This window comes from Neoarius graeffei, chromosome 12 (genome assembly GCF_027579695.1).
Source record: "Neoarius graeffei isolate fNeoGra1 chromosome 12, fNeoGra1.pri, whole genome shotgun sequence".
Taxonomy (NCBI): Eukaryota; Metazoa; Chordata; class Actinopteri; order Siluriformes; family Ariidae; genus Neoarius; species Neoarius graeffei.
This window is the reverse complement of record NC_083580.1, coordinates 12,246,672-12,272,504: the sequence shown is the minus strand read 5'-3', so window position 1 is coordinate 12,272,504 and position 25,833 is coordinate 12,246,672. Positions and strand designations below refer to the sequence as shown.

The 25,833-nt window shown below is 40.7% G+C and overlaps 1 protein-coding gene across 4 annotated transcripts in view; it reads right to left on the bottom strand.

The window, feature by feature from the left end:
* Positions 1-25,833, bottom strand: part of ulk1b (unc-51 like autophagy activating kinase 1) — a 77,328-nt gene continuing 51,495 nt past the window's right edge. For 2 of the 4 annotated variants that reach the window (XM_060935518.1, XM_060935517.1), the window contains exons 20-27: positions 24,750-24,865; positions 21,722-21,844; positions 21,272-21,459; positions 17,868-18,046; positions 12,456-12,574; positions 12,189-12,346; positions 3,216-3,351; positions 1-3,114 (exon numbers count right to left, since the gene is read on the bottom strand). In XM_060935518.1, coding sequence (XP_060791501.1) covers positions 3,059-3,114; positions 3,216-3,351; positions 12,189-12,346; positions 12,456-12,574; positions 17,868-18,046; positions 21,272-21,459; positions 21,722-21,844; positions 24,750-24,865 — 1,075 coding nt within the window. In that variant the 3' untranslated portion in view covers positions 1-3,058. The remainder of the gene's footprint in view (positions 3,115-3,215; positions 3,352-12,188; positions 12,347-12,455; positions 12,575-17,867; positions 18,047-21,271; positions 21,460-21,721; positions 21,845-24,749; positions 24,866-25,833) is intronic. The other 2 variants (XM_060935519.1, XM_060935521.1) reach the window with 2 other exon arrangements.

Sequence of the window (25,833 nt, the reverse complement as noted above, 5' to 3'; positions counted from 1 at the left end):
TTTTTCCTCCATTTATTTATGTTGTACCTTTCAAAGCAAAAAAAAAAAAAAAAAGTTACACCTTTATATCGACATGGAAACAAACAGCGTGAACATTTCCTGAAGTTACTGTGGAGTGGATAGAGTTTTAGTGACAATTGGGAGATTCAGCAATTCTCTCTTTGGTGGGGTGAAAGGGAACCAAAAAAAAAAAAGCATGCGTTCGCATGTCATATATACACGTTTGGCGCAATAACTTAATTTACAATCTTAATTTACAAGTGGTACTTAAGAGTTCATGGTAGAGTCTGTCACCCTTGTGGTACATATGCAGAGCATAGAAGCAAACCTTCCAACGTTTTCTTGAGAATACACAGAACTGGTGGAATTCAGGGTTAGTGTCATGGAGATACAGATGCAGCACACAATGTTAAACTGATTTAACATTTGATGAATTAGTATTGACTCAAAAAAGGGTGTGCATTTAATGACTAAAGAGTAGAAACAAAAAATATCACCCAAGAGTAGAAAAATATCCAAAAACCACCTGTGGAATTGTTGGAATGCAGGACCAAATGTTGCGTTCGGTTCATTCTGCAACTGGCTACCTTCTTGTTATCTACCATGACGCAGCAATTAGAAAACATACTTGACCAGTTTATAAAAGAAAAAAAAAATGTTTAGGACTAAATTATGGCATATGCTAACCACATTACACCCTTCTTACACACAATGCAATCCAAACACACTACCACACTATGTAGCAAAAAGCTCCGGTCTTTCATCACACATTCAAAAATGATCAAAACGACAAAAAAAAAAAAACAAACAGGCAGAACAAACACGGGCATCAATCTATTTATGTACTAGAAAATAACGGAAAAAAAGACCACAACTTTTTCAGTGTTTAAATTTTTGCTCTTTTTTTTTTTTTTTTAAAGGCACGTTTTTAAATAGATTTAAACTAGATCTGACACACAAAACCAAACCACTCAGCATACATTAATAAAAGATTTAAAAGCATTCAACACAAACAATAAAAACTCGCATGGAAACAGATGGAAACGGCCCTCATGCAGCGTAGTAAACGTGAGGACAGCGTCCTTCTGTTCCCGGGTCCAGGTTACAAACTTTGCATTCACTACAGGGATCAATCAACAAGCTACAGTCCTTTATGAATTCAAAGGACTGCATATTAACAGGCGGGGGGGAGGAAAAAAAAAAAGTATATGAAACTACAGGAAATAATATTGCCTTACAGCGCAGGGCCTGCTGCACGCTATGCTGAGCCTAGATTTCTCAAAAACTGCTAAAACTAAGAATAAACAAATGCAAACTGTGACGTGCTTGCCTACGTCACAAAAATGTCACTCTTTTCTTGTGTATTTGTAGCCTGTCTTTCTATCATTCACAGACACATTTAAAAAGGTGGACAAACATGATTACCGAACACAGTGTAATAAAAATGCAGAAGAGATTTAAAAAATGAGGGGAAAGTGATAAAAGTGTGATCAGTGATGTTCAGATCTCTTTTTCCAAGTCTTTATAATTTGAAAACAACTTGGACAATCTTGGTCAGCATTCACTACAGTGCTACACACGGCCTGACTGGTAATAAAAACCACAAAAGAAAAACAGGGAGAAAGCACTGAATAAGGATGAGTTCCATGTAAACGACAGGTTTTATAGTTTACGATGCAAGTTTTTCTCCAGAACACGGCCTGGGTTGCACCAAGAAAGCGTTAACCTGGAATACATCCGTGTTTATCTGTGAATCCAGCTGCATCAAACTTAAAAATAGCTTTTTAAAAATATTCTGAATTAATCTTTTTTTTTTTTTTAACCTAATGTTTGATTAAACTGACAAATTTTAAATCTTAATGAATTATTTTAAACTCAAACTCAGCAAAGGATTTATCATCATCATCATCATCGTCTTGCACTTCTTAACGAAAGCTCCATAAAGGAAGATTTTTGTGCAAGTTTTCACTCAAGTAAACAAAACTTGTAAATAAATCAAGTCAAATAAAATCAGTGAAGTGTTTTATCACGGGTTAAATTGATTGACTGATTAATTAATTAATTAATACCTGTTAATTATATGATCGCTCGATCAGGATTACAATTTTAATCGGATGTTTTTAATGGAATGGTACAACACAACTTACGAACTTGAAATTCAACTCCAAGTTACCTCCTTGGTGTAACCCATGGTTTGGTTCGTCACATTCATCTGCTGAAAAGGTATTCTGTTCAATCAGAATTACATTTAGGAATTAAATGCAATTACGAAGTGTCTGCTTGACTGTCTGTGAGGGACATTTGGATATTAATGTGAAATTTGCCTTCAAATGGCGAGTAATATACCTGACCAGAAATACGAGTTCCAACTTACACTCTTAGTTATAGTACTAAACTGTGTCTTTTTTTGTTTTTTCCCTCTCCAAGGGGTGAGGTAGGGTCAAAAGATGAATCCTTCAAGGATACATCCTTTATCCCTTCGTTATGCATGTTTTACCTAGAACTGTGGATATAGTGTACCTTTAAGGCACTTAAATGAACTGTAATTCATTTGCCGATGAAAGCTTTAAAGGTGCACTACATGCAAACGCATCCTAAAGTTACAAAACGTGTACCACCCGAGTGACCTCAAAAGATACAGTGTAATACCATGATTTCTGAGAGCGTATAATTAAATCCAGCTCCTGATGAATATCCATCACCTGTGATTGCACAATCCCAGTACGAAAGAAAATCAGATTTTGACATAGTGTTATGTCGATGTAACACACACACACAAAAAAAAGATGTTTACACAGTGCAGCTTCTAGGTTTAAAAAGAAATCCATGAGAATGTCAAAGAATCAACGTGGGTCTGATGTAATTGCCTGCAGCTTATTCGATTTCTGATTCATACACAGTGTGATTCAGGAACGCACTCTTCATATGCTGCAGGAATCAGTACGTCTGTGACTACAAATTCGGTCCTTTCAGTCTTCAAGAAGAAGCAGCAAGAAGGATGGAAAGAAGGGTTATTTAGGGAATGTCAGGAAGGAATGTAAGGGACTTGGTTGACTCTCTAGACACAGAGGCCTGACTGTAGCGCAGTGAGGCGACGCTCAATACACTGCTTACCTGTAGAGAGAGAGAAAAAAAATAATAAAATATAAAAACACAGTAATTCAGCACGTGTAATACGTGTAGTATGAGAAGACCGCATGGAAGCAAGCACTCACACTTGCTGATGCTGAGGATGTCGGCCTGCTCAGTGAGGAGCAGCGACAGACCCTCCATCAACAGCAAGGCTTTGTGGTAGCGCTGTACTGAAGCCTCACCCTGGTGGAACATCTCATCCAGAGCTGCAGTCTGCACCTACAGGACACACGCAGTATCATCAATAACCAGAACGTCAAGGACGTAGCAGCTCATCTGGCCTGCCATCAAAACATCAAACAGAACTGAAATGTGACCATGTGAGAGAGGACCAACCTCCACGACTAACTGTTTCCAACAGGAAAATCAACAAAGGACTACATTTTGTTCCTTGATGGCGGATTGACCCAAAACATCCATCAGAACTGAATTCGCAAGATAAATGAGAAAGGAGATATAATTCTAGGTGTTAAGTTGACCTAATTACTAATTTGTTAGCCAAAAAACCCTGACAATAGTTTTGTGCAGAAGGTCTTTCAAACGAAACAATCTGAACTGAAATCCATTGAGAACTGATGGAGGGAGGAGACACGATTTAACTGGGAAAAAAAAAAGTTGTAAAACTGTTTACAACAGGAAAATCAACAAACGACCAAAGGAAGATCTACGCAAAACATCGATCAGAACTGGAATCGGATGAGAAATGAGAGAGGGGAGATAAAATTCTAGCGAGACACCTGGAAAATTCGTGAATTTAGCTTAATTAGTAACTCGTTGCCAAAAAATTTGACAAAACAACGGCCAAATTGTGTGTGGAGTGATGAGTTCTTTCAAACAAAACAATCGGAACGGAAATCCGTGGAGAACTGACGGAGGAGATACGATTTAACTGAATTGTGGAAGACGGACGGACGACAGGCGCCACGCCATAGCAATAACACTTCTTTCCTTACACTATGAGTAATAATAACTATAAAGAAAAAGGTACAGTATGGTCGGGATATTGGTAAGATTTTAGGAGAAATCTAATGTGTTTCACGGGAATGTCATGATTAGAAAGTGTATTAAATATATCAGAAAATAATCTTACAGTTCATAATATCAGAGATGACAACCACTATGAAATTTTCGTATTTTATACGATTTTCTGCCACTTTTGCACCACTACGACCAGTTAATTCGAAACTATGAATTTCGCAGTGATTGGAAAAAAAATCAGTTCGTTCCGCATTTTTGTTTGGTACGTTGAACTCCGCCATGATCGAAGAAAATTCAGTCTGTTCCGCGTTTTCGGAAGGATGAAATCCGCGGGAATCATTCAAAGCTTTCGTGATACGTCGTCGCTGATTGGTTGATATTCGCTTTCGGGTTTGAACTCGACCAATCAAAATTCGTGATGGTACCATCGTTCGTTCGCAGTGGTTGTTGGTCTTATCGTTTCTGCCATCCGACAATGGAGAAGCCGAGCAAGAATAACCAGAAATTTAATGATAAATATACAGCAACATGGCCGTGCATTGTTCCTTCGCGAAAGGGGATGCATTTCAAATTTGGTAAATACATTCCTGTGTTATACATCATGAGATAAATTAAATACATGTTCCTGCTTGTACTCATCAGACTGTGTGTGAAATTCCATCACAAAATGCTGAAATGTTACTGGAGTCTTGAATTTATCTATTCATGTACATAAATATTAATTTTCTTATAAATGTCTTCATCTATGTAAATATTCATCAAAATGAAGGTTACCCTTTAACCTCAGGTCTAATTTTTTGAGCATTTGTCACCAACAAATGTACAATTTGGAACTTGAAATGTATATGGTTAGTTATAAAGTAAAAAAGGACAGATCTGAATTTTATTTTATTGAAATTGTTATAACCATTGCTACAAACCATACAAGCAGGTTTAATGATAATATGTAATATGCTTTAGATTAACAAAATCATGACATATGATAATATTAACAGTAGTTATAAGTCCTCAGAAATGATTCCAGTGCCAAAGCTAGATAAGGTTTGGGTTCAAACTTTTAGTTGACATATTCTTAAAACTACTTTGAATGAAATAAGTTTTCATGACTGTGATCTAGAATCAACTTAATAAAAAAAATTCAAAGTCTGGAGTTGGAACCAAGAAAAAAATGTGATTTGGCATGAAATGACCTATGTCAGAAATATATCTGTGAATAAAACACATTTCATAAGGATTGACTTGTCTAAGCTTCATTTTTTTTATTTTGCAAAGTAACAAATGTACTCTTTCACTGTGCATTCTATACTCATGAAAACATTACAATATATCGTATTGTATATATATATATATATATATATATATATATATAAATATATATAAATATACACACACACACACATACAGTTTGCAACCGAAAACTACAGATTCTTCGGCCCCGGACTACAGATCTGTTTATTGAAAGGTTGGCATCTCTGTAATATGTATGCAGGTTTAAAAAAAAAAATCCATATTTGAATGGAAAAAAGGTTTAAACGTAATCTAAAATTAAGTGTACATTTAGTGAAGTAATGCAAGTTGAAAACACTTTATAAAAGCTTTCTAAACATTTTATGTTGAAAATGCAATGTGATTTTATTTGTGTTTATTTAAGCTCTTGATATTTGTCTCAACTTTCCAATAAATAAATACATGCATAACTAAAAATAGTGATATAATTAATGAAATTGTAACACAGACACACACATACAGTACTGTGCAAAAGTCTTAGGCACATAGAAATGAAATGCTGTAGAGCAAAGATGCCTTAAAACATGATGAAATTAAATGTTTCTACATGAAAAAAAAATACCATAAAGATCAGTAAGCAGTAATGCATGAAAAAACAAGAGTGCTCTGAGAGCACAATATCCCCCGCTGGCAACTGTGCCATAACTCTGGTAAAATGCGACTGAACTGAACGAAATTGCAATACGCGCATTACCGATATATAACAAAGAATCCTGTCAAGTTTCGTGAAATTCCTCCAAAAATTGTGAGAGGAGTTGATTTCAGAAGGCGAGTACCGTTACCGGGACCACGACATAATCGCCTTTCGGCCAGCGGGGGATTATAAAAATTATGAGGGAAGTTGATTTCAGAAAGCAAGCACACCTTGATGAAATTGCCAAAGTACAAGTTTGTTAATAATCAAGAGCATAACTCTGGGAAAATTTGCCCAAATTAAACGACATTTCAAGATGCGTATAATTGTCATATAACAAAGCCTTTTGCCAAGTTTGGTGAAATTCCTCCACAAATTGTGAGAGGAGTTGATTTCAGAAGAACGTACACCCTCATGAAATTGTCAAAGTACAAGCTATTTAATCAAGGGTCAAAATTCTGGTAAAATTTTCACAAAAAAAATTTAAATTGCAATATATGTACAGTGGGGCAAAAAAAAGTATTTAGTCAGTCAGTCACCAATTGTGCAAGTTCTCCCACTTAAAAAGATGAGAGAGGCCTGTAATTTTCATCATAGGTATACCTCAACTATGAGAGACAAAATGAGGAAAAAAAAAATCCAGAAAATCACACTGCCTGATTTTTAAAGAATTTATTTACTAATTATGGTGGAAAATAAGTATTTGGTCAATAACAAAAGTTCATCTCAGTACTTTGTTATATACCCTTTGTTGGCAATGACAGAGGTCAAATGTTTTCTGTAAGTCTTCACAAGGTTTTCTCACACTGTTGCTGGTATTTTGGCCCATTCCTCCATGCAGATCTCCTCTAGAGCAGTGATGTTTTGGGGCTGTCGCTGGGCAACACGGACTTTCAACTCCCTCCAACGATTTTCTATGGGGTTGATATCTGGAGACTGGCTAGGCCACTCCAGGACCTTGAAATGCTTCTTACGAAGCCACTCCTCTGTTGCCCGGGCGGTGTGTTTGGGATCACTGTCATGCTGAAAGACCCAGCCACGTTTCATCTTCAATGCCCTTGCTGATGGAAGGAGGTTTTCACTCAAAATCTCACGATACATGGCCCCATTCATTCTTTCCTTTACATGGCTCAGTCGTCCTGGTCCCTTTGCAGAAAAACAGCCCCAAAGCATGATGTTTCCACCCCCATGCTTCACAGTAGGTATGGTGTTCTTTAGATGCAACTCAGCATTCTTTCTCCTCCAAACACGACAAGTTGAGTTTTTACCAAAAGGTTCTATTTTGGTTTCATCTGACCATATGACATTCTCCCAATCCTCTTCTGGATCATCCAAATGCTCTCTAGCAAACTTCAGACGGGCCTGGACATGTACTGGCTTAAGCAGGGGGACACGTCTGGCACTGCAGGATTTGAGTCCCTGGCGGCATAGTGTGTTACTGATGGTAGCCTTTGTGACTTTGGTCCCAGCTCTCTGCAGGTCATTCACTAGGTCTCCCCGTGTGGTTCTGGGATTTTTGCTCACCGTTCTTGTGATCATTTTGACCCCACGGGGTGAGATCTTGCGTGGAGCCCCAGATCGAGGGAGATTATCAGTGGTCTTGTATGTCTTCCATTTTCTAATAATTGCTCCCACAGTTGATTTCTTCACACCAAGCTGCTTACCTATTGCAGATTCAGTCTTCCCAGCCTGGTGCAGGTCTACAATTTTGTTTCTGGTGTCCTTTGACAGCTCTTTGGTCTTGGCCATAGTGGAGTTTGGAGTGTGACTGTTTGAGGTTGTGGACAGGTGTCTTTTATACTGATAACGAGTTTAAACAGGTGCCATTAATACAGGTAACGAGTGGAGGACAGAGGAGCCTCTTAAAGAAGTTGTTACAGGTCTGTGAGAGCCAGAAATCTTGCTTGTTTGTAGGTGACCAAATACTTATTTTACCGAGGAATTTACCAATTAATTCATTAAAAATCCTACAATGTGATTTCCTGGATTCTTCCCCCCCATTCTGTCTCTCATAGCTGAAGTGTACCTATGATGAAAATTACAGGCCTCTCTCATCTTTTTAAGTGGGAGAACTTGCACAATTGGTGGCTGACTAAATACTTTTTTGCCCCACTGTATTACCGTCACAGAACAAGGCCTTTTGCCAAGCTTCGAGAAATTCGTCCAAAAATCGTGAAAGGAGTTGATGTCAGAATGCGAGCACACCTTCATGAAATTGTGAAAGTACAAGGTTGTTAATCAAGAGCCACAACTCTGGTAAAATGCGACCGAATTGAACAAAATAACAATATGCGTATTACTGACATACAGCAATGCCCTCTTGCCAAGTTTGGTGAAATTCCTCCAAAAATGGTGAGAGGAGTTGATTTCAGAAGGTGAGCACCCTTCCCGAGACGAATGGAAATCATCACGACATAATCCCCCTTCAGGCCTTTCAGCCAGTGGGGGATTAAAAAAAATATATATATTTGGTATGAGACGACCCTTTGCTTAAAAAAAAAAATTAGTCTCAGGTCCAATGAGTGCAGTTTGATAAGGAAATGATCTGTAGGTTTTACTGAGCATCTTACAGAACCAGCCACAGTTCTTCTGGACACTTTGTCACACTCACTTCTTAATTTTGCACCAAAACCCAGCAACCTTCATTATGTTTTCTTTTTTTAATCTGAAAAGTGCTCTCTTTTGGAATCTGCTGCTCAGATACAAATTTTTCTTCTTCTGTAACATATAATTTTGCACTGGAAAACGAACATGTGGAACTCTAAAATGTTTTTTTTTTGTCTTGACTTGATAATGCAGAAGTCATAAAATAGAAATCTATAACAAAGTTTGTATGAAAAAAAAGAAAAAAAAAGGGGGGCCTAAGACTTTTGCAAAGTACTTTGTGTATATATATGCGCACACGAAAACCATTATCTAATCACAATTAATATCAGACACTCCTTGGAATTCCTATAGACCCCTTTCACATGACGTCACCGCGCCGCGAGATTTTGTTAGGCGCCATATTGGAAGACCAAGTACATGCACTCACAATATAAAACAAAGTACGAGCGAGAGTAAAGTGACACGATGGATGATAATTCTGGTTATGTGAGTACATTACCAGCTGCAGAATGGGCACGGTATGTGGAGAAACTGGCTGTGATTGATGGGTTTGACCCATATGATAAGACTCACGGCAAGGGAGAATGGGAACATAAGGAGGACCGGACACCAATTCTGCCATCTGTTTGCTACCCAGACATTGTAAACTATTTGTTGTTTACACCCAGTGCCTCCACTCAGTGTTCGAACTATACTGATATTTTCGGGGGGTCCCTTTTATCCCCTTGGGGCGCTTGCGCTTGTCTCGGAGCGCGGATCTCCAAACACATGAGAACCCTATCTTACGCACATATCACGCAGACTCCACACCTCCACACACGCATCGCGTCTGAAGTCATAACTCATCAGGGGAAATCGTGTCCGCATTGGCATGTTCAAAAAGCAACCTCGCGTCAACAATGATACCACACGCAAGAAAAAAAAAAACAAACAGTCAGGCTACTCAACAACCAACCTGGCAGCAGCAAGCAAGCCCCAAACCATCCTAAATTATTATTATTATTAAATTGTAGAAGTCTGGGAGGCTTGCTCCTCATACAGTTATCAACTTGGGGCCAATTTAGCATGTTTTAAATCTGAATTTCTTGCGTTTGCTTACCTCAAAGTGTCCGCAGATCATGCACAGACTTATCCATTATATCCACAGTTTTTTGCCAAGTCTCACACAGGTTTCTTTCAAGTCTACTGTTGGGCCAATAAATCATAAATAAAACAGCTCAGATTTGTTTGTTTAAGTCGTTTGCCACTCCACTTTATTCTCGTGAGTCCACATACCGCTGCTGTTATTTCCCCCTAATCACGAGATTGTTGGTCTTCCAAAATGGTGCAGGGTCTGTTTACTTCCGGTTTCGGGTGACGTCAGTGAAAGGAGTCTATAGGGCAGAGTACGTGTTCAAAGCCTTTTTGTACACTTTATGCCCTTTGTAGTGAGCAGATATCCAGAGGTGGAAAGTAATGAATTACATTACTCACGTTACTGTACTTGAGTAGCTTTTTTGTGTACTTATACTTTTTCAAGTAATTTTTAAAAAGAGTGTACTTTTACTTTAGTATGTTTTCTTTTAGGGCGGCACGGTGGTGTAGTGGTTAGCGCTGTCGCCTCACAGCAAGAAGGTCCTGGGTTCGAGCCCCGTGGCCGGCGAGGGCCTTTCTGTGCGGAGTTTGCATGTTCTCCCCGTGTCCGCGTGGGTTTCCTCCGGGTGCTCCGGTTTCCCCCCACAGTCCAAAGACATGCAGGTTAGGTTAACTGGTGACTCTAAATTGACCGTAGGTGTGAATGTGAGTGGTTGTCTGTGTCTATGTGTCAGCCCTGTGATGACCTGGCGACTTGTCCAGGGTGTACCCCGCCTTTCGCCCGTAGTCAGCTGGGATAGGCTCCAGCTTGCCTGCGACCCTGTAGAAGGATAAAGCGGCTAGAGATAATGAGATGAGATGAGATGTTTTCTTTTAAGTAGTGTACTTCGGTACATTTTACATCACAACCGTTACTGAGTAAAAAATAAAAAAAAGGCTAAAACGGAGAAGGGGAAATGCGTTCTGGAAATGAATCATGGGAAGGACAGTTGTCGCGCGCGCGAGTCTCACACAGACGATAGCGGACATGGAGGAGACCGAGGAACCTGTGGTGGACGACCCTGCAGAAAACGTAATTTCTTCCAGTAATGAAGTGCACCCCTGGCCCTACATACGTGATCACTTCAGCTTCGTAGAGAAAAGGGGTGACAGTTTCATTATGCAATGCAGATTATGTGTGCCCAAGAAGACAACCATTGCGGCATACAAAAATTCGACGTCTAATCTGCGCAAGCATGTTGAGGCAAGTATTGTCATTGGCATCATAATGTTTCCTTTCCATAGTAAAACCGACAATAGGCTGGTTATATTCCAAAAATAGTGGATGGCATTGCTAATGTTGAAGTAGCAACCTGTTGGTACTGTAACATAACAGTAACTAGTCTGTTATTCGGTTGGCTAATCATGCAAGCAAGTTAGCTCGCCAACCTGACGTGATCAGTCCTCCTACCATTCTACATCCAACAGGCCAGAAAGGAATACTAAGCAAAACAAATAATGTTTGAATTGAAACTATTTTTGGTGCTGAAACCAACCTTTCGTTACCCCAGCATGGTTTATTAATCCTTTTCATTTGTTCAATAACACAGTGCACACAGGCAAGCTACGAGATTTCGGCGCAACATTTCACTTTCATATTTCGTGTGCAATGCTTGTTTCCTCTTCTTTTTCATTTTTGCACAACACAATGGAGGCAGAAAACACCCATTGTTAAAAGTAACGTTTTACTTTTACTCAAAGTACATTTTAAATGATCTACTTTTTACTTTTACTTGAGTAGATTTTTTGGTCTGGTAACTTTACTTGTACTTAAGTAAAATTTCATCAGAGTAACAGTACTTGTACTTGAGTATAATATTTTAGTACTCTTTCCACCTCTGATCTCAGATATCGTGTCCAGGAAGTCTTTTTTTTTTTTAACATTTCGTAATTTATTTATTCATTTTTAAACATAAACTTCAGGGAGCTAAAAGTAAATAAAGCTACAACATACAGCATAAAGTGATAATAAAGCAACTGTCACCTTGAATGCATTATGTCAGAGCCTAACATCAGTGTGGTGCTGGTTCTCTTTGTCGCAGTACAATTAATATTTAAATCTTTAACATGCTTTCAGGGCGGCACGCTGGTGTAGTGGTTAGCGCTGTCGCCTCACAGCAAGAAGGTCCATGGCCGACGAGGGCCTTTCTGTGTGGAGTTTGCATGTTCTCCCCGTGGGTTTCCTCCGGGTGCTCCGGTTTCCCCCACATGCAGGTTAGGTTAACTGGTGACTCTAAATTGACCGTAGGTGTGAATGTGAGTGTGAATGGTTGTCTGTGTCTATGTGTCAGCCCTGTGATGACCTGGCGACTTGTCCAGGGTGTACCCCGCCTTTCGCCCATAGTCAGCTGGGATAGGCTCCAGCTTGCCTGCGACCCTGTAGAAGGATAAAGCGGCTAGAGATAATGAGATGAGATGAGTCATGCTTTCTTCGTACCATCTGAACAGTGTGGCTAAAGATGAGCCTTTCTGCAGTGATGGTGTTGATGTGGTCCATCAGCCGGTGCTTTCGGGAAAAGAACCGCTCCAGACGTGCACTCAGGGAGCGGCACGACATCACGCTCGATTTGTACAGATCGTTTAGCCTCTTGACCACTAAGTGATAAGAAACCAAACCAGATTTTTAATTATACTCTATTCATCACTACAAATCCTGTGCATGGATTCTTGAGACCAGGCCGATATTCTGGCGTAGTTCACTCACCTTGTTTGACTGTGGTGGAGGGATACAGTTTACCCTGTTTAATGCCCTCCATAGCTGTGTGCAGTGCAGTGGACAGGAGCTCTGCAGTCTTCATATACAGCACCAACTGCTCAGCGTGACTGAAACACAACACAGACGTGCCACTTTTTCACACGGTGGTGTCGAAGCAAACATCATAGCAACTGGATTTGTACAGCACTTACTGATCTTCCTCCATTCAACTGAACTAATGGTTTAAAAAACAATAATAAAAAAGATTATCTTCTCGACACACAGGATATTACACATCATTTACCGTCTGTCAAAGTCAGGGTGGTTCTAATCTTATTGCACGAGCTGTCGCGATCCACTGTCACATTGCTGCCTCGATAAAACAAGGTGCGTGTTTCAGTGTTTCTCGACCTGAAATGCATATTGCGTGCTGTGAAAATGTGCCGAGAAGTTCTCAATCCTGGAGTAGGTTTCCTGATAACGTTGCCCTTTAGAGCTAAAGCGCTTAAGCAACGAACGATGTCTCTGTACGTGGTTTTCCTGAACTCACTCGTAAGAAGGAGTCTAAAGAGCAACAGGACGAAGAGCGTCTTTGTAGTGTGCGTCCCCGATACAGGCATTAGTATCGCTGCTGAAGACGTTAGCAGTTGCTAAATCCAGTCGATAAGGTCACATGGCATTCGTTTTTACCAAAATCTAATGAAATATAAAGATAATATACGTTATTTTTTTCGCAGTGCGGTTTTCATTAAATCCTGCGCTCTGATTGGCTGGCAAGCAGGTCCGTATCCTACGGTACGGACCCCGGTTACGGACCTCTGGCGACTCGCTTGTTCACAACAACAAACATGGTAGCATTTTTTGTCAACATTTATCTTTTTTATAAGATTTATTTATAAGATTTTTATCAAAAATCTTATAAATTTTTGCCAGCATTTCTCAGTATAATAGCATTCATTTTACAGCATGGATAGTGATAACGACTGTTCACAGCGAAAGCGAGTTTTACTACCCTGAGGAAGAAGAAATAAAAGAAAACATTTCAGGAGAAAGCTAAAAACCTCTAACTGTTGCTAACGCCGAGCAAAAACATGGCTGAATTCTGAATGACTCAATTTTGTATAAATAGGGGACTACATAGGCGGCAAAATGTAGTTTTTTTTTCCTGCCATGGAAGTGCACTTGTATACCGAGGAGGAAGCAATTTGCATTACAGCCGTGAATGAGGATTCAAAATGGTGGCTCGGCTCAGCTAGGTTTTCCCTTTCGGGCGCTCTCGTTTTCTGTTAGAATTTGGTAAAGAAAAAAATAAATATATTATTTACCAGCTTAAGGTTGGTCCGTATGGTGAAATACCGTGACCTCAGCCTTGAATACTGATCTCGGCCCAGAGGGCCTCGCTCAGTACTTTCAAGGCCTCGGTCACGGTATTTCATGATATGGACCTCCCAGCTGGTAAATAACATATGTACCATCTGGAAGCATTACATATGTAATGTGGTAATCAGGCTTGTGGTACCTGAGTACGACTCGTGCCTCGACTTGGACTTGAGCACTGATGACTCGGACTTTTTCTTTATTTTTTTGTAACATGCCATAATAATTTCGCATAAGATATTTACATCTACTAGCCTAGTAAACTAGACCCACCTGCCGAGCGGCCAAAAATATTTTTGCCTCGCGAATGGGTCTAGCCTTGCACCATATAAACAAAAACACCCCGGGCATCAAATCGTGCCCGCCAATCACAACGCAAGGTTTTTGTTTGAATTCTTTGGGCGGGCTTTTGCAGGAGTGACGACAAAGCTGCGCAACGCTGAAGAAAGCACAACAGGAAAGATGGCTACGGCTAGTGAACAGCGCACGTTTGACTCCGCTTTGGAATCAGTTTTAGAAGAATTAGACTTGGAGTTTTCGTTGAAACATGAGCAGGAAGAGGCTCTCCGCTCATTCCTTTTCAAGAAGGACGTTTTCGCTGTTTTGCCGACCGGCTATGGCAAAAGTCTGATCTACCAGCTGGCTCCGCTCGTAGCCAAAAGGATGGGGCTAGTTTGTGCAGTACGAAGAATTAATAAACAGCTTTGAAACATTACTTTTTGATTGTTTCTTATTTTCCCGTTATTTTAAATTTAAGGGAAATTATTTCACCAAACACCACTAAATAAAAACTCTCAAAAACAGTTTAAGCAAACCCTTGAAAAACACTTGGGGGGAAAAAAAAATGAGTGTATGTGGTACAGACTCCAAACTTGTGGTCATTATCTCCAAACTTCTTAATATCTAGAACCTGTTTATTAATTAATACACATTTTGAAAAATTATTTATTTCAAGGCCTCCCCCATTGCTTTCTGTCGCTCTGACTACGTCACAGTCACTGTTGCGCTGATTGGTCAGAGCGTTGACCTATACGCACAGAGACAGTTTGAAAGACAGCGGGTTGTTCCTCCTACCCCCGTCGGAAATGTCTACGGATCGAGGCCAGACTAAATATTCACATTTAGTCTGGCTTGCCAGGCTATACATCGACATTAATTTTGTACTAATTTCGCACAAGAGTGACAAAACTGCGCACCTCAGTGTGTGCATCAGATAGGCTCTCGGATGCACTCCGGATAGCGCGCATGCCGTAACCACTTGCACCTGCACAGGATTAAGGCGCAAACAACGCGCAGATATAAAAACAGTGAACACACACTTACTTTGCGAAGTATTGAGTTGCATTGCTGATACATTACCAAGCTTTATTACCTTGTTTGGTTTCCTGATCCCTGATTTCCTGTTTCTCATCTTTGATTCTGCCGAGTCTACGATAGTCTGTTTGTGCCTCGCTTGACCTATTGCCCATTTAATCGTTTTACGATTTTGCCTGCCGTTCTGGATTGTTTACCTGTCTTCACTTACATCAATAAATACACCTTCTGCACTTACATCCGTCTCCTAACCATGTCTGACAGAATACTTCGCACTCCCTGATAAAGAGAATGCACATTCACAGGCTGTTCATAGGCTGTGTCATATTCAGGAACAAACTAATGTTAATGGCGCTAAAACAGCCACCGTCACATGGTGCGGTTGGAGTCTTGGACTCGACTTGAAATTTTTTTAATGACTTGGATTTGACTCGGACTTGAACACTGGGGACTCGAGACTGGACTCAGACTCGAGGTTTAGTGACTCAGCTACAACACTGGTGGTAATTAATGGAACTATTCTGGGCAATTTATTTATTTATTTTTATTCCGAGCATGTTTTTAATTAAATGAACAAACGCTCACATGAAAGAATGAGCAAATAATAAGCTAAATAATTAAATAAATGTTTTCTCTGTGCCCGCTCATTTCACTGTTACCCCCCGAGCTTGCAGTTTATCCACAATGCCAAGTGGGCAATGTTCTCTCTTATAAGTGTGCGTGTGAGAGAAAGAGAGGTTTTGATCTGTGTGTAAAAGAAGGCTGAATTTACCTCCTTATATATAAATTGACCTTTTATGAAAGGAGGTCAATTCAACCTCCTTAAGTACACAATACACACAGATCAAAACCTCTTTCTCGCACACACAAACAATATTAAGGGGCAGAAATGTGTCTCATTTATGACACGAAATTAGTTAAATCCCTCGCCTCATGGAGTTAATGTCGATTAAAATGTGGCGACATCAGTGTGACGTTCCGATATCCATACGTAATTCCATCTCATCTCATCTCATTATCTGTAGCCGCTTTATCCTTCTACAGGGTCGCAGGCAAGCTGGAGCCTATCCCAGCTGACTACGGGCGAAAGGCGGGGTACACCCTGGACAAGTCGCCAGGTCATCACAGGGCTGACACATAGACACAGACAACCATTCACACTCACATTCACACCTACGGTCAATTTAGAGTCACCAGTTAACCTAACCTGCATGTCTTTGGACTGTGGGGGAAACCGGAGCACCCGGAGGAAACCCATGCGGACACGGGGAGAACATGCAAACTCCGCACAGAAAGGCCCTCGCCTGCCACGGGGCTCGAACCCGGACCTTCTTAATGTGAGGCGACAGCGCTAACCACTACACCACCGTGTCGCCCACGTAATTCCATAACATCCTGAAATATATTCAAAATGTTTTGCGTATATTTAGTTAATAATTAACTCGATGTCCTTGCAAAGTACAAGAAACATGATTGAACACTGGCAGCAGATTCAACACCAGTTTCCCCTGTTGACTTGAGAGAGAGAGAGAAAGAGAGAGAGAGAGAGAGAGAGAGTCCCTCAGCGGTGCATGCGCCTTCCGTGTATTCAGCTATGAGCGAGTCGCTCTTTGTTTTGAACGAGTGGTCCGGGTCAATCGTAAATTCTGAGCAAACTAAAGGACTACTTGGGCTACGATGTTGTTCGGGAAAACCACGTTAGCTTGACGATGGATCTTAAGAGGTAATTTAAGACTCTCTTGGCCTTAAGAGGCTTTTGGAAAACCCACCCCTGATTGGTCAGACAGTGCTGATTAATTTTCTGTAACAGTAGCTTTGACAAAAGTAATGTGCTGTAGCTAAAGTGTCTCGTCTCTTAAAGGAACAGTCCACCGTACTTCCATAATGAAATATGCTCTTATCTGAATTGAGACGAGCTGCTCCGTACCTATCCGAGCTTTGCGCGACCTCCCAGTCAGTCAGACGCAGTCAGACGCGCTGTCACTCCTGTTAGCAATGTAGCTAGGCTCAGTATGGCCAATGGTATTTTTTGGGGCTGTAGTTAGATGCGACCAAACTCTTCCTCGTTTTTCCTGTTTACATAGGTTTATATGACCAGTGACATGAAACAAGTTCAGTTACGCAAATTGAAACGTAGCGATTTTCTATGCTATGGATAGTCCGCACTATAATGACAGGCGTACTAACACCTTCTGCGCGCTTCTGCAGCGCATTGATATCTGAGCTCCGTATCAATGCGCTGCCGAAGCGCGCAGAAGGTGTTAGTACGCCTGTCATTATAGTGCGGACTTTCCATAGCATAGAAAATCGCTACGTTTCAATTTGTGTAACTGAACTTCTCATATCACTGGTCATATAAACCTATGTAAACAGGAAAAACGCGGAAGAGTTTGGTCGCATCTAACTACAGCCCCAAAAAATACCATTGGCCATACTGAGCCTAGCTACATTGCTAACAGGAGTGACAGCGCGTTTGACTGACTGGGAGGTCGCGCAAAGCTCAGAGAGGTACGGAGCAGCTCGTCTCAATTCAGATAAGAGCATATTTCATTATGGAAGTACGGTGGACTGTTCCTTTAACTTCAAGAGACATAAATAAGGAGAGGCTAAGTGACTGAATGATGTTCTGTTTAATTAATAGAACAATGTGCATGCTGGCAAATTGCTGTGGTATGACAGGAATGAAACTTCACTGATTGTTTTCCTGCGCGTGCGTGTGTGCACGTGTACCTCCACTCGCGGCTCAGAGAGCTGATCTGGTCAGCCACAACACTTTCTTGCTGGTGTAGGCAGCTTGAGGGCTGTTCAGCTCTTCCACCCTCTCCACTTCTCGACGCTGCCACCTCCACCAAACAGTGAGCAAAATCCAGTGTGAACCGGAGCTGCTGTAAAATCTCTGTGTGCTCCTGCTGCAGAGAAAAAAAAAAAAAAAAGACAAAAATGGCTACTCTACTACTAGGATATCAGCTCATATACCGTGAGTAGAGAAAAACAAAACAGCAGAGCATGTTGCTCAATTTAACCGAGGACGAAATAAAACTCTACTTGAAAACAAAACCCACAAAAAATACAAAAGCAACAAAATATGGAATAAAACTGATGGTGAGAACGGAGCTTTTTTTTATTTTTCAAGAATTATTATTATCGCATTTTTCACAAATTGTTCCTGTCATTCCGCCGGATTGTTTCCATTCTAAGCGGAAATTATTTTGTCGGATGCTTTGTATAAAAGTTTCTATTTATCGAATTTGCAAAAAGTAAAAAGAAAAATGCTCCGTTTCTCAAAATCCAGTGAATGTGGATAGAACAAAACAGTTATTCCGCTCAATCTCGTCGTACATGGTTTATAGCCGACTCGGTGCTACGCGCCTCATCAGCTATCAGCTCATGTACGACTCAATTTTGTGGAATAATATGATGTATTGTGTGTATTATACCATAGAGCCGTTTAAGTCTCGATTCTGATTGGTCAGAAGGTGTTGATGCCTTTTTTTTTTTTTTAAATAAAAGCACGGTTTATAATAAGGCGCTCTTCCTACTAGAACACTATTATTTCTATCCTAACAACTTACACAGGGACTTGTATGCCAGACTCGCTCCATCAACAAAATGAAAAACGTATGTAATTGTTATGTTAATTTAGCAGAGGCAAATGAATATGTCAGAGGTACAGCTGTAACTAATAACTGTTATTCTTTAGCGAATTTAAGAAAATCAATAATTGGCAAATTGCTGTGCTTTATTCTTTTACCAGGGTTCCCGTTGGCACTCGTCACTGACGAATATAATCCAGCAGTGATGAAGAGAAAATTACTAACAGTCGTGACAGTGACGAATTTGTCATTTTTATCACAAGTCATCTTTTCTAGAAATCCCTCCGTTTGCTGAAATCTAACCGCAGTGAAGAGACGTATGGAATCAATTTTGTGCCAAAATGTTCTTACAATACTTTTGAAATATCAAACAAAAACGATAAATCAAAATTTAAAAAAAAAAAAAAAAAGTCAATTTTTTTTAGACTGGCAAACAAATTATTCGTGTAATCGTGCAAAATATCAGTCTATTACTCTTCAGAAACCTTTTATTTTTGTTCCATGTCTTTCTCAGTTTTGCCTGACGTCATTTATTTTGGTTGCGATTCCAGCTTTCTCGTTTGCGCTCCCTGACTTTTTGCTTGCAGTTTTGGCACAAACTTGACGTGTGGGTGGGCTGTCCAGGAATGCATTCCCATTGGCTAACTTGTGTTTGACTGACAGCTACGCTCAGCCATTCCCTACTCGGATTCTGGCGGACTGTTTGACGAGTGACCGATCCATTGATGGTAAACAAGGATCGAGTGGACTTCAGTGGCGACTATGATACTGAATTAATTCAACAAAGTGTAAGTACAGGACAAATGTGTTGTGTGTTGCAGTAGTGCACATTATGCAGGTGTTTCGTGGCAAGTCAAATGTTAGCCTTAGCTCCACTATGCAATATAATAGCTGTCTTGCTAACGTTAAACACGCCTGCATAATGTGTACTACTGCAACACATACAACACATTTGTCCCGTACTTACACTTTGTTGAATTAATTCAATATCATAGTCGCCACTGAAGTCCACTCGGTCCTTGTTTACCGTCAATGGATCGGTCACTCGTCAAACAGTCCGCCAGAATCCGAGTAGGGAATGGCTGAGCGTAGCTGTCAGTCAAACACAAGTTAGCCAATGGGAATGCATTCCTGGACAGCCCACCCACATGTCAAGTTTGTGCCAAAACTGCAAGCAGAAAGTCAGGGAGCGCAAACGAGAAAGCTGGAATTGCAACCAAAATAAATTACGTCAAACAGAACTGAGAAAGACGCGGAACAAAAATAAAAGGTTTCTGAAGAGTAATAGACTAATATTTTGCACGATTACACGAATAATCTGTTTGCCAGTCTAAAAAATTTTTTTACCTTTTTATTTATTTATTTTGAATTCTGATTTATCGTTTTTGTTTGATATTTCAAAAGTATTGTATGAACATTTTGGCACAAAATTGATTCCATAGAGACGACGGGAAGCCAGAGTGTAAACAACGAGCATGTTTTTGTGACCAATAAAAAAAGAAAAAAAGAAAAATCGACTCCACATAATGACCACATGAGCGCCAAGCTATTGACCAATCACAGTACATCTGGTGTGGTGATGTAATTATCTCTGCACGAACTGAACAATGGTGCAGTCGAAGCTGATGAAGTTTTTTGGGCAGGCTTCTTCAAGCACTGAAGACGATTTAAGGGCCGAAACATCCATGGGGGAGGCACACTCGGAGCCCCTACTGTCCCTGAGCACATCGGACTGTGTCAGTTATTAAAAAAATAAAATGGCCAACGTGAAAGTGCTGTCAGTCGGCAAGCGACTGAAGCGCTGTTTGTTTCGGGGAGCGTGGCGTGTTGAGTCCCTGCGGTGGACATATGCCGTGTCGTTCTGTGTTCGGTTCATAAATTGGCAAATTCAGATTCCTTCACTGTTGGTTGGTTGGTCCAAGACTCTTCTCTACTCTGTTCAATTGTAAATCAAGTTGTGTGTTGAAGTAAAAGGTAAGGAGAGTCCTAATCTCTCTTTTGAATAATCCCCTGCTCAAATATCCTTCAGTAAGCTCAAACTAAAGAGGTTTATTTTAGCTTGCTGGTGCGCAGGGCGCCCAAAATCAAGTCCTTCTTATCAGAGGCTGGAGTGGAGCCCAAATTCAATATGTAATGAAGAAGCCTAGCTGTTTCTGTACAAGTATTTAAATTACGTCAGTTTGGTTGGTATAAATCTGCATTAAGTCCACTTTGATAAGTCGGTAACTAAGGAAAAACTGCAGACGAAGTGAAGAAAATTGCTTTGACTTGATTTTTCAAGGAAAAAAAAAAAAAAGAAGTGGAGAATATTTTTCAGAACCCAGAGGGAACCCTGTTTTACATATTTCAATTATTATTATTTTTCTTATCAGGAATGCTTTGAAACATCACAACACCTACAATCCATTTGGAATGGCAGCCATGTAGCTTTGCAAGCAGTGTGTATACCTTGCTGTCTAACGTTTCTAACTGTCATAGTCAACTCAAGAACTAATTAATCATCAAAAGCTTATTTTAAAGAAATTCCTGACGCATATTTACCTCCATTAGTGTTTCTTCTGGGAGCTCGGGGGCCTCAAACATCACAGCACCCTCAAAGTTTGCTGAGATGGGGTCAGTGAGACTGTAACGGGGACTGGATGAGCCCTCAAAACCATCCAAACACATGCCTGTCTGAGGGTAACGGCTGGTGAGAGACCCCACGGGACTGACCGAGTTTGAGGAGCATGCTGCATGATCAATTAGAGAAAACGACACGTCAAGCAGTTATAGCCATTCTAACTTCTAATCATGATATCGGCTTACGGATTGTTCTTGATTAGTACACAGTAAATATAATCCATGTCACTACTACGACAACAACAACGAACATGCAGACCTTTGCTCTCATGTGCGTGTGTGAGGTTGTACACTTCCATATAAAGACACACAAAACTGAGACTGAAAAAGATGACTGGGGGGAAAAAAATAACTAAAAAATATCGGACTCACCCGAGAATTTTCTGGAACGAGAGGTGTGGGGTGGTGTTCCTCCACTGGGTGGAGAACCCACAGTGAACACCACTCGGGCTGGACTGCCTGAGCCCACCACCATGGTCCCACCAGCAGCAGGCGCTGTGGAGCAGTTGGAACAGTTACTCATCCTACTCCATCTACCGCCGTGAGTTACGTGCCTGCAGTCATGCCCTGTGTCCAAAATCACTCACTACATAGTGGAATCGAGTTCGCCATTTTGTAGTGCTGTCCGAATGTATAGTGAAAATTATTACACCCTATATAGTGGACTCATATGGCCCTTTTCCACTACCCTTTTTCAGCTCGCTTCAGCTCACTTCAGCCCGACACGGCTCGCGTTTTGACCACCTCAGAACAGCACGACTCAGCTCGCTTCAGCCCTGCTCAGCCCCCAAAACTCGCACGGTTTTGGAGTGGGGCTGAAGCGAGCCAAACCGAGCTGAGTGGGGCTAGGGGCGTGAGGAGACACTCGCCTGTGCACTGATTGGTGAGGAGGAGTGTCCTCACATGCCCACACACGCCCCGCGAGCACGCTGGGATCTGTAAACACTGTAAACCCGGAAGAAGAAGAATTACGAATTACGAGAATTTCTGAAGCCTTATGTGCCTCGCCTCATCTATACGCTCTTGCCAGTATGTGTTGGCGTTGTCGGTGACAACAAGCCACAGCACCAAGACCAGCAACACTAACGACTCCATGTTTATTGTTTACTATCCGGGTCGTGAGACTACCGCTTAAAAGATCACTGATGTCACTGTTTGCGCCGCCTAACGACATCACGTGACGTCCACCCACTTTCGCTAACTCCACCCAATGTGTCCACCCGCTTCCAGCCAGCACGGTTCAGCGCGGTTGTAGTCGAAATGCGACTCCAACAGCCCCACTCGGCTCGACTCAGCCCGACTCAGCATGGCACGGCTCAGCCCGACTCAGCCGCGTTGGTAGTGGAAAAGCGGCAATAGTATCCCACAATGCACCATGAAAAGTAGTGTACGACCGATGGTCACTAACCAAGCAATATCATGCATTGCAGCCGTGCTGAAAGAAAAGCTGTAAAAAGTTGTTTCATAAGGAGCATCAAGTATTTTAGATTGAGTATAGCAGTCGTTTGTTTTTTCTTGCGAAAATGGTAATAATATTCTAGTGTGTTGGGGTGAATGGACGGAGGAAGAAATGGTAATAACATTGTAGTGTGCTGGGGTGAATGGACGGAGGAAGAAACACATTATAAACGGACATTCAAGTACCATTACAAATAGTAAGAGAACAGAAAAGAAGCTACAATAGAATAAGACAGATAAAATACAAGAATAAAAGTTACAGTGCAGAGCGAGGAATTAATCACAAACCTCAAATTTGATTTAATAAAAGGCAGCGGCAAAGAAGAAAAAGTATTCAGCCTTGATTTAAAAGAACTGAAAGATGCAACAGACACAAAGTACTTTGTATTTATTAATGTGGGAAATTATACGCTCAGTATAATATGGATTTATCACAAAAATAAATTAATTTATTATTTTGAAAACCCACCAGTCGACTGATCTGGTACGTTTTAATTGCGTGATGGTAATGACGTAAATAACGACGCGGTGGAGTAGTGTCTGAAAGTGTTTTTTTCCCTTTCTTTTCTTTTCATTTTACTAATAAGCTCACTATATAGTCCTCTATATAGTAATTCCCTCGATAGTGAGTAGGGAGTAGTGAATGAATGAGTGCGTGATTTCAGACACAGCTATGGTTTTCATCATAATCTAAAATACTTTGGTGGTTATTTTTTTAAAGCTATTTTGACCTATATTATGCATTTTTTTTTGCCGACTGCTCATTCATTTCAATAATTTTTGTTATTTTTTTTTAAACATCATGACATCATTTAGATCAATTCAATAGCTAAATAATTTTGTGTCAATGTGCACTTGGGTTTTTGCTGAAAATAATTATTTCTTTTTTTTAAAGATTTTTTTTGGGCTTTTTTCACCTTTATTGGATAGGACAGTGTAGAGACAGGAAATGAGTGGGAGAGAGAGAGAGATGGGGAGGGATCGGGAAACGACCTCGGGTCGGAATCGAACCCGGGTCCCCAGATTTATGGTATGGCGCCTTATCCACCTGAGCCACAACGCCCCCGAAAATAATTATTTCTTGATGATGGATTTGTTTTTCCCTGAATAAATTTATTTCAAATAATGGTTGGATTTTTCTTTTTTTTTTTTTTCCCCAGTGTAAGATGAAGTGACATCACCAAAAGGTGGATTTTTTCCTAACCCTTTTTAAGCCTCGGTCACAACCGGCCGTACGTGCTCCTACGGCCAGTCTACGTGCAAAAAACGCAAGAAACGCACGGAGGGCGTGCGTGTGACGTGCTGATTTTCGAGCCGTAGACCGGCTGCAGAGGTTCTTTGTCATGTCAAACAAACTCTACGGGTGCTTAGGTTTTTTTCAGGTTGCAAGACAAACTTACGGCCAACGTGCGTCTTTCTCCACGAACAAAAAAAAAAAAAAACGCAGCGATTTGGGAAACGCCAAAAATCGCACGGCCAAAAAATTGTACGTCCGGTTGTGACCCAGGCTTTGCTAATCTTTACAAAGGGTGCCAATAACCGTGGAGGGCACTGTATATTTTTTCTTTTTATTGTTAAATTAATGTACACGGGAAAAAATCTTGAAAATTTTGTTATTCTGATTTATCTAGGAAAAAAAAAAAAAAAAACTTGCACTGCACAACTTCAATGGTCAAGATCATCGAACCTTTTAAATCATAAAATCTGCCACTGTTATGCTGAACTTCCACAAACGCTCATGTACAATAAATAATCAGTCATGTATTTATCTCAAACAGTATGCCTTGTGTAATCTTGTAAGAGGTTATGAAGCGTTCAGACAAACAAAACTGCTTTACCGTAAGATCATACTGACTCAGATTGACTCAATCTACTGTTTTAACAGTCAACAATAAACTGTTTGACTTGCTGATACACTTCTGTCAATCATGGGAGTTCTAACCTGTGATGTCGATTGCTCTGTCAGCACTAAGGTTCTCCATGCTGCCTCTGTCTCCCAGCTGTCCCCCGAATGCCGCCATCAGTAGCATGTCCGACAGTCGGCCAGAGCTCTGCGACCTGGAAACACAAAGGACAGGGATGAGTGAGGAAATGAAGGAGGAGGATTCAAAGAAGTGAGTAAAAAACAAGATCAACTGTGAGCTACTGCTCACTTGCATATCCCTCCGCTCTCGCTTATATCAGAACACAAGCAATCGAAGGAATAGGACACTTATTATGAATGTTGACTTCAACAAATAATTAACCCTGAAATAAATAAGTAAACAGCAGCGTCTCTCCCCAGGGATTTCAAATAACATTCTGGTAAACTGTCATTTTGAAATAGCATTTTGCTTCTTGAAATAGTGTCAAAATCCACCCTATACGTTTCATAAATACATTCAGCTGGTAAACAGGAAGTCGATGTGCGACAGATCTGAAAACGGTATACACGGTATAGAACTCCAAGCTGAAGCTCGGTACCAAATATCAAGCAGTTGTGATTTGCAGTTGCTGAGAAAAGTGTTAGGAAAATTCTGTAAATCCACCCTATATGTTTCGTAAATACATTCAGTCAGTAAACAGGAAGTTGATGTGTGACAGACCTGAAAATGGTCTACAAGGTATAGAACCCCAAGCTGAAGTTCCGTACCAAATATCAAGCAGGTGTGATTTGTAGTCGCTGAGAAAAATGTTATTAAAATTTTGTAAATCCACCCTAGATGTTTCGTAAATACATTGAGGCCCTGTCCACACGGCAACGGATTCAGGTGAATCTGATAAAATTGTTTATCGTTTCGGCCTGGCGTCCACACGGCACTGGCGTTTTGGGTGCCCCAAAACGAAATCTTTTGAGAACGGGTTCCAGAGTGGAAAGATCTGGCAACGGCGCCGTTGCGAAGTCGTCTGGATGAGTAGAACGGATTTGTTTACGATGACGTCACAACCACATGTGCTTCACGCCGGGTAGAAGTGTAACGAACTCGATGCGAGTTGTCGACAAATCCTATAACTTGGTTCATGAAACGCGCTTACAAAATATTTTC